Source organism: Arachis stenosperma, chromosome 5 (genome assembly GCF_014773155.1).
Source record: "Arachis stenosperma cultivar V10309 chromosome 5, arast.V10309.gnm1.PFL2, whole genome shotgun sequence".
In the NCBI taxonomy this organism is placed as follows: Eukaryota; Viridiplantae; Streptophyta; class Magnoliopsida; order Fabales; family Fabaceae; genus Arachis; species Arachis stenosperma.
Window position 1 is genome coordinate 20,660,465 of NC_080381.1, and position 9,049 is coordinate 20,669,513.

The 9,049-nt window shown below is 38.5% G+C and overlaps 2 protein-coding genes across 2 annotated transcripts; one reads left to right on the forward strand and one right to left on the reverse strand.

The window, feature by feature from the left end:
• Window positions 1-256: 256 nt before the first annotated feature.
• On the reverse strand, window positions 257-2,746 carry LOC130980539 (uncharacterized). The gene has a single exon (XM_057904206.1). It carries the CDS (start codon window positions 2,744-2,746, stop codon window positions 257-259), a length of 2,490 nt encoding a protein of 829 aa, XP_057760189.1.
• A 1,945-nt stretch (window positions 2,747-4,691) lies between these two features.
• Window positions 4,692-6,358, forward strand: LOC130983045 (protein CDI). The gene is made up of 2 exons (XM_057907216.1): window positions 4,692-4,944; window positions 5,207-6,358. Exon 2 carries the CDS (start codon window positions 5,234-5,236, stop codon window positions 6,002-6,004), a length of 771 nt encoding a protein of 256 aa, XP_057763199.1. The 5' UTR covers window positions 4,692-4,944; window positions 5,207-5,233; the 3' UTR covers window positions 6,005-6,358.
• Window positions 6,359-9,049: the final 2,691 nt, after the last annotated feature.

A 9,049-nucleotide genomic window follows, 5' to 3' on the forward strand; every position in this document is an offset into this window, starting at 1 on the left:
ATCTTTTGACCAAGTAGTTTAACATGCTTCAGATTATTTTATGTGTTCCTCTATGGTTTATATTATAATGCACATTATGAAAGATGTCTAAAGTGGTTTAATGAAACAGATAAAATAACAGGAGTTTATTAATCTGAGATTTTAAAGTTGATAAAACATGTTGACAGTGACATACTTAACCAACGATGCATTACTGACATTATCTAGACCATGAAACAAATGAGACAGCATAGAAGGGGGTTACACGACATGAGATCTACGCATCCCCTCCACCACTTTGTGTTCGCTGGTGACAGTTCCTTCGCGTATGCCCAGGCTGACGGCATAGCCCACAACGCTTCGGCTGATTCTCTTGAGACTGATCCATGCTTCCACGGATCCTGGTTGCCTTTGGACGACCTTCCTTTGCACGCTGCAGATTAGGGTCAGGAATGATGGTTGGGCCAGCATATGGAGGCCATAGGCCTTCAGGTATAGGTGGGAGAAACCCCTGCTTGTAAATGTTGAACACCTCACTCATACGATACACTTCGTGAACATATGACGCCCAGTTTAGCCGGGAGTAGGCGCAACAAGCAATGGCGTGGCAACATGGATAATGCAGCGCCTGGAAGTGGCCACAGTCGCATCCGTGATCTTTAAGAGAAACCCTATAGCTACCAAGAGAGAACGTCCCCGTTGGTGTTGTCTCAGCCACGGTGTACTCGGACTGATGCCTGTCGTATAATGTCACAGTGAAGCACCTAGAGTCTCTTAGGTTCCGATCAATAGCCTTGACCAATGCCTGACAGAATTCATGGCCGGATCCGAGTTGTGCCTCTGCTGTCTGTCCCCGGACCACAAATAGCTGAGCAAGCCTCCCGTAAGTTGACTTAACCAACGATGTGACCGGCAGGTTGCGAGTTCCCTTTAGCATGGAGTTCACACATTCACTGATGTTTGTGGTCATGTGACCGAACCGTCGACCAGCATCCTCATGTTGGGTCCATTTGTCATACTCCATACGGTTGGCCCAGTCACACATTGCTGGATTCTTAGTCCGCATGATGTCGAACCAGTAGTAAAATTCTGCCTCAGTCTTGGCGTAGGCAGCATTGACCAGTAACCGCCTTGAGTCCTTACCTTTGAACGTTAGGGCGAAATTCGCTGCCACATGCCTTATACAGTAGGCCCGGAATGCACGAGGAGGCAACCATCCAGTCTCAGGTGCCTCAAGCGCTGCCTTGATCCTATTATGCCTGTCTGAGATAACAAGGATACCCTCCTGAGGAGTCACATGCTCTCGGAGATTGGACAAGAAGAATGACCACGACTCTGCATTTTCCCCCTCCACAAGGGCAAATGCTATCGGCAGGATGTTCGAGTTTCCGTCCTGAGCTATCGCCAACAGCAGCGTCCCTCCATACTTCCCATACAAGTGGGTACCATCAATACTGACGAGTGGCTTGCAATGCCGGAATGCGTCGATACAGGGTGGAAATGTCCAGAAAAGTCGGTGAAAGTACACCGTCGACTCATCAACCCCACCACCAATCTGAACAGGAGACGTCTTCAGCACCGTGATTGTTCCCGGCATTGTCGCCTGGATCCCTAGCATCCAACGGGGCAACTCTGCGTAAGACTCTTCCCAATCTCCATATATTTGTGCCACTGCCTTCTGCTTAGCCATCCAAACCTTCCTGTAACTAGGCCTGAATCCGTAATCAGCTTCTGTCGCTTGTTGAAGTACCTTTACCGTAACCGCAGCATCCGCCCTAACCATAGGAAGAATCCTCGCACATATAACGTTATAATCCAGCTGACGGTGATCACTTGAAATAGAAGTTGCGAGGCACGTGTGTGGCCCGTTGTACCTCCTAACCTCCCAAGTTCCCTTTCGTGCACGAAGCGCTACACGAATCAACCAAGTACAACCCTTGCCGAATTCCTTGCATTTTCCATGATACTTCAAATGATCCGATTCGATGACTCTGTACTCAACACCTCGCCGGATGCTATAGTCCTTCACACTGAGCACAGCTTCATCTTTACTCTGGAACGATTGCCCAATCTCAAATTCTGTAGAAGATCTACCCACTCTGTTACCACTGTCTTCCTGTTGACCAAGAGCTTCCAAGTTTAGTGTGGAGAAGTGTGGAGGGTATTGATGAGAACCAGAACTTGAAGGCCGATGCTGCGCATGTGGATCGCCGCCTGTGTTTTCGTCGCTGTCACCATCGATATCTACAGGCTCCTGGTCAGACTCATCGTCACGCATTGCATTCTCTACTTGATCAGGTCCACCAAATTCTTCGATATAAGGCACCAGGCCACCACCGGTGCCCACAACGTTCGGATGCTCAATGACTGCTGCATGCTCCAAAGGGACAGAACCAACAACCTCCGTTTGGTCTAAATCAGCTGCAAAAGAAGGTGATTGAACCGGCGAAAGATACGCTCTGACCGCAGGCATCGAACTAGATGCACCACCCGCGGAAGCTGGGCAAGGAACTGGAGCGGATGCCCCAGAACTATCGACACCAACCTCCAACTTCGCGAACAACTCATGGATTCTGATCTCCGGAAAACTCCTTACACAGTAGAACAGAACCCTAATATCTTCATCAGCCTTAACCGCAAAGGTTTCATACTGAACACCGGTCGAGACAACCGTCATGGGAATCTTGTAGAATAGTTTCTTCACCCACTTGCAACCCAACACGCCAAGCTTCTCCAAGATGCTGTTCTTCAAGTCTGACAAATTCATCGACGAACTGATAAAAATACTTAGTGGTTCTCTGTCCGTGAACTTCACACCTTGGCTTTTGCTTTTTTTTTATTTTTCCAGAGCAATGCACCAGAGCAAGAAAGCTCTCTTCCTCACTAGCCATTGTGAGAATGATCTCTTATGGTGCTTGAATCACCCACATATATATAGAATTCCCGTCATAGTAAACCGTGGAAACCTACCACGTTTTCTGCCCATTATTCTACATAAACCGTGGTAACCCACCGGGTTTTATGTGATTAAATATTTTCTCATAAACCGTGGTGACTCCCCACGGTTTATGCTTGCCAAATTGCCTTCCTAAACCGTGGTGACATACCACGGTTTACTCTTACAAATTTTTGCTCCTAATCCGTGGTAACCACCCACGGTTTATGCATGTTTAGAAACCGTGGTGGGTTGCCACGGTTTACATATAAATTCGTTTTGCACATAAACGTAACAACAAACAGATTTGCACATTTAGGTAAAGAAATCTCCCTTTTTATTTATTTAAGTAAATTGCCCTCTAAATAATATAGAACGCTGAATAAAAGTAATTCAATTCAAAATATTAATAGTCAAATAACACATATATTAAAAATATGAATATAATAAAATAAAAAAATAAAAACATCAATAAAAAAACATAAAAAAATACTCAAAAATAAAAAAAATGCCACATCAAAAGTCAAATGTCTGATTTTTTATGACTAGTAATGCAACAAATTTTTTTTTGAAGTTTTTAATATTTTTTTGTAATAAATACATTATAAATATATTAAGATCTAGTTTGAAAAAATAATTTAATTAAGTTATTTTTGAAAAAATAACTTAAGTAATAAATAGTTATATTAAAAGTAACTTATAAATAAGTTATTTTGTATTTGACTTTTTAGTTTTAAAAGTGCTTATTTTATAAAAATATGATAAAAAGTAGTAGTATTATGAGAGAAATTATTTTTTTTAACTTCTCTATAAACTCCTAAATAGCTTCTTAAAAAGCTGTAATTTGATTTTAAAAATTATACCAAATATTAATACTACTACTTTTCATAAGTCAAAAATAAAAAAAAGTTATTTTCGAAGCTTCCGAAAGAACCTGAATATAACTGAAAAATAACTTATGGATTGTGATCCATCACTAAAATGTTAATTATGGTGATTGTCTTAATTAAAAGAATTTCTTATAGTCACTTAAATTGTCATATTTATACTTACAAATAAATTTATTTTAACAAATACAATATATAAGTGAACCTACCATATGTATCATCATATATAAAGTAACAACTCATATAAAAATATTTTTGTATAAAAATAAGAGTTAAAAAATATTAAATAATTTAGAGAAAAAATAAATCAATTTTTAATTTTTTGGTTTGCAGATATTTAAATTTATGAGAAATTAAAAATACATTTATGTTTATGATCTTTTTAAAAATTTTTGAATTTAATTTGTCCAATTTTAAAAACTCTCTTACGTGTATGTTCATAATATCAATCAAGTCAGTACAACGGGAGTCATGTTTAATTTTTTTGTTAGATTTTAAAAAGTCAAAAACTTAAATGTATTTTCGAATTTTCGAAAATTTAAATCTCTGCAAATCAAAAGGTTAAGATTTATTTATCTTTTTCTCAATAATTTAATATATTTAATTAAATTGTTTAATATAACACGTATTAACATGTTGATAATATTTTCGTATAAAAATATCCACACCTAATTGAAATGCATGTAACAAATTACTAGCCATGCAGGTGAAGGAAAGAAATTACACAAATTATGTAATCCATTGATTTGAATCCCTAGATTTGGGTTGCAAACTTAGGAAGCAAAAGAAAGAACAGAGGTGGCGGCAAATCAGTGGGTTTGGGATCGCTGAATTGGGTGAATCTAATTCCACAGTAATCACTAATTAACGTGTTATGCAGCTCTGGCATCAACACGCGTCATCTCAATCCAACGCACAAAATTGCGTCTCTTTCTCTTATCAAGTTGGAATCTTGCTCCCTTCTTTTTCTCTCGTTCTTCCTTTCTCTATATATTAGCACCCCAACCCTGTCGGTGTTCATGTGCGTCACTGCTTAATCCTCGCTCTAACGCTCGATCTTTGACTCTCTTCCCATTCAAACAACCGATTCCTCAAGACCCATTTCTCCATCCGAGTCCAACAACACTTGTCTGCTACTTCCTGGTACTCTCTCTTTCCATTTCATTTCGGATTTGATTTGATTTCCCTTTTTCTCATGCTGCATTCAGGTTTGGATATTTTTTTAAATAAGGATTTGTAATGATATAAGGGAATGCTGGGTAATTGACTAGCTTACTTGACATTATTATAGCAATTGGGTTTTAAAAAATGTTGGATTTTGGATTTGTTTTTGTTCTCTGTTCTTCTGTGCAGCCCATGTGTTTGATGTTTTGATTGTGATTAAATTGTGTTGCGGTGTGGACAGGGAAATCCATTGATCATTTGGTGAGAGATGAGTTTGAGTAATGGCAAGATTCACCCAGCAAATGGTGCTTCTGATGAGAAGGAGAAGCCCTTCAAGATCTTTGTAGGGTATGATCCAAAAGAAGACATTGCCTATCAGGTATGCCGCCACTCAATCTTGAAAAGGTCTTCAATCCCCGTTGAGATCATCCCAATTAAGCAATCAGATCTGAGAAAGAGTGGCTTGTATTGGCGTGAGAGAGGCCAATTTGAGAGCACAGAGTTCTCCTTTTCAAGATTCTTGACTCCTTGTTTGGCCAATTATCAAGGTTGGGCCATGTTTGTGGATTGTGATTTCCTCTACTTAACAGATATTAAGGAATTAAGGGACTTGATTCAGGATAAGTATGCCATCATGTGTGTTCAGCATGATTATACTCCAAAAGAGACCACAAAGATGGATGGGGCAGTGCAAACTGTGTATCCAAGGAAGAATTGGTCTTCAATGGTGTTATACAATTGTGGCCATCCCAAGAACAGTGTTCTAACTCCTGAAACTGTTAATTCACAGACTGGTGCTTACCTTCACAGGTTTCAGTGGCTTGAGGATGATGAAATTGGTTCAATCCCATTTGTTTGGAACTTTCTTGAAGGGCATAACAAGGTTGTTGAGAATGATGCAACCACTAAGCCAAAGGCAATCCATTACACTCGTGGAGGGCCATGGTTTGAAGCATGGAAGCATTGTGAATTTGCTGATCTATGGCTGAATGAAATGGAAGAGTACCTCAAGGAAGCCAAGAAAGAGAATACCAATTAGATTTGGTTGAACCTTGGTGATGATATAATAGAATGCATATGTCATTTGTTAAGATTCAGTTGTCGCTTGTGTATTATTCTTTTATGTCAAATTCCTTTATGCAAAAATCTTAAGAGAGTAGGAGTATAACCACTGCTAGTCCATAATATGTTGTCTTGTAGTTAAGTATTCTTTATTGTATTACACTACATTTAAGTTGGCATTTCAGAGTAAATGCTTTTCATGGGGTATTTCAATTTTTTATTTGTTTGATGATGATGACCTTTGATGGCTCTTTCAGAGATATAAGTATCACTACTGATTCACTATGTAATGAGTATTTTAATGAACCTTTCACTATTATTAGTCGTACTATTGTTCCAGTTTGATTTGCCTAACTATTACTGTCAATTGTATAGTTGATTGTTTCTTTTTTTAATGATGTCAGGCAATAACACTCACATCTAAGAGACTGAGAGTAGTCCCCCACACACACACTCAAAAAAGTGTGGAAACTGGAAACAACTGATTTTGTAATAATTTTCTTCAACTATATTGCAGCTCATTGTTTTCAATAACTTATATCTGGAGATTACTAAATTTTAAGTAATTTAAGTCGAGTCCGTTTAAGTCTAATTCACTGTCTAGTTCAATTCAATGGAATCCAAATTGTGAAATGTACCTGTACTAATTAAGTTACCCTTATCTAACAGATCGCATGAATCATGCAAGGAATAGTATATATAAGCTCATGAACTATCATTCTATCAAACTACCCATTAAATAAAATTCCAAATCTTGATTGGTATCAACTCATTGGCCTTGTTTTGATGCCTGACCTGGGAAAGAGATGGATTCAATTCAATTCCATTCTATAGAAAGAGCATTTGGGACAACATCCGTGATCTTAGTAGTGAGATTAACCATCTTTGGTGTCTTCTGAGTGATTTTAATGTGATTTTACATAACCATGAACGTTCAGGGGGCATTTCAAATTATAGCAGGGGTGCGTGCAATGAATTCTTGGCTTGTGTCTTTGATTCTGGTATGTTAGATCTTGGGTATATTAGATGCCCCTTTACCTGGAAGAGAGGGGATCTGATGGAAAGATTAGATAGATATCTTTATAATATGGAGTGACAAGTGGCTTTTTCTGATTCTAAAATCAAAGATCTTCCCATGTTTAAGTCTGATCATTCCCCTCTTTGTTTGTTCTTAAATTCTACTGCTCCAGTTAATAGAGGGAAACGACCTTTTTGGTTCTTTGCTGCACGGTTGTAACATCCTGGTTTTATTAATGTTGTAAATAGCTGCTGGAATAAACAGGATTCTTAGACTGATTACATTAACAATTTCACAGATTTCCTCAAATCTTGGAATGCAAATGTCTTCGGATTCAATAATAAAAAAAAAACAAGCTCATTAGAATGCTACATGGGATTACAGCTAGCATGAATCTCTGTAACAATCATTTCCTTTGGAATCTTCATATCTCTATATAGAAAGAATATGAAAATATTCTCAAGCAAGAGGAAGTTCTTCGGTTCCAAAAGTCTCAGTGTAAATAGATTAAATTTGGAGACAAAAATACCAAATATTTTCATGGTACAACGATGGTTAGAAGGAGGAGAAACAAGATCGAGGCCTTCCAGAATGATAATGGTGTTGGATTTCGGACAGACAAGTTTTGGAGAATTTGGCAACTTCTTTCTATTCTAATTTTTTTATGTCAATATACCTGATCAACAGTACATCCTTGGTAACTCTTTTTCTAATCTTAGTTTTGATGAATTAACTATAATTGGGAGTTCTATAAATCATGAGGAGGTTAAGGATGCTATCTTCAATACGGACAGTCTCAAAGCCCCAAGTGTTGATGGGTTACAAGCTATTTTTTATCAGAATCAATCGGACAAAGTTGGATAGGATCTTTGCAACCTCATTGCTAATATCTCAGCTGACCTTTTTCAGCTGAGAAATATTAATGAGACCCTGATCACGCTTATTCCAAAAGTTGAACCAGTTACCAACTTCAAGCAAATGTGCCCCATCAGCTTTTGTAATGTCTCTTATAAGGCAATCACTAAAGTCCTGGCTAACTGTTTAAGAAGAGTGATGAATAAGCTTGTTAGCCCCAATCAGTGTAGTTTCATTCATGGGCGACAAAGCTCTGATAACATAATTATTACACAGGAAGTTATTCATTCTATGAGATTAAGGAAAGGTGCTAAGAATTGGATGCTATCAAGATTGACTTAGAGAAGGCTTATGATAGGTTTAAGTGGGATTTTATCAAGGTCACTCTCAAGGAAATCGACCTTCCAGATTATTTTATTAATATTATTTACTCATGCGCCTTTACCTCTAAGATGAGAGTTCTTTAGACTAGTGACATACAAGATGAGTTTCTCCCTTCTAGAGGCATTCGGCAAGGAGATCCCATCTCCTCTTATCTTTTCGTCTATATATGGAGAGATTGTCCCATTTGATCCAAGCCAATGTTGATCATGGTTTCTGAAAACCTATCCGCTCAATAAAGAAGCACCTCTCCTTTCTCACTTTGTTTTGCGGATGATCTTATTCTCTTTGTGGAGGCAAGTACCAATCAGGTGGTGATTATCAACAAAGTGTTGAAGACCTTCTGTAGTAGCTTTGGGCAGAAAGTTAGTAAAGAGAAAATCCACGTTTTCTTCTTTAAAAATATGGGCCACAACTTGAGAGTCGAGATCAGTGATAAACTTCAATTTCCAAGAATTGAGGATCTTGGAAAGTATCTTGGTTCCCTTCTCCTCCATTCCAAAGCCACTAAGGTGACTTACAAATAGATTAAAGCAAAGCTTAATGCGAGATTAAATAACTGGAAAGTGTCATCCTTGTCGTTGGCAGGGAGAAGGACCCTAGTAAGATCTGTCATTTCTTCTATTTCTTCTTATATTATGCAAACTGTTCCGAGGATTACCTGAAACTGTGGGTCAATCTCGGATGAGATCTTCTATAGCAGTCGGCACTGTAGAGCCGATGTGGCTGGAGCCGCCGTGTCCGACTTGTTGGACTTGGTGGTGGCAC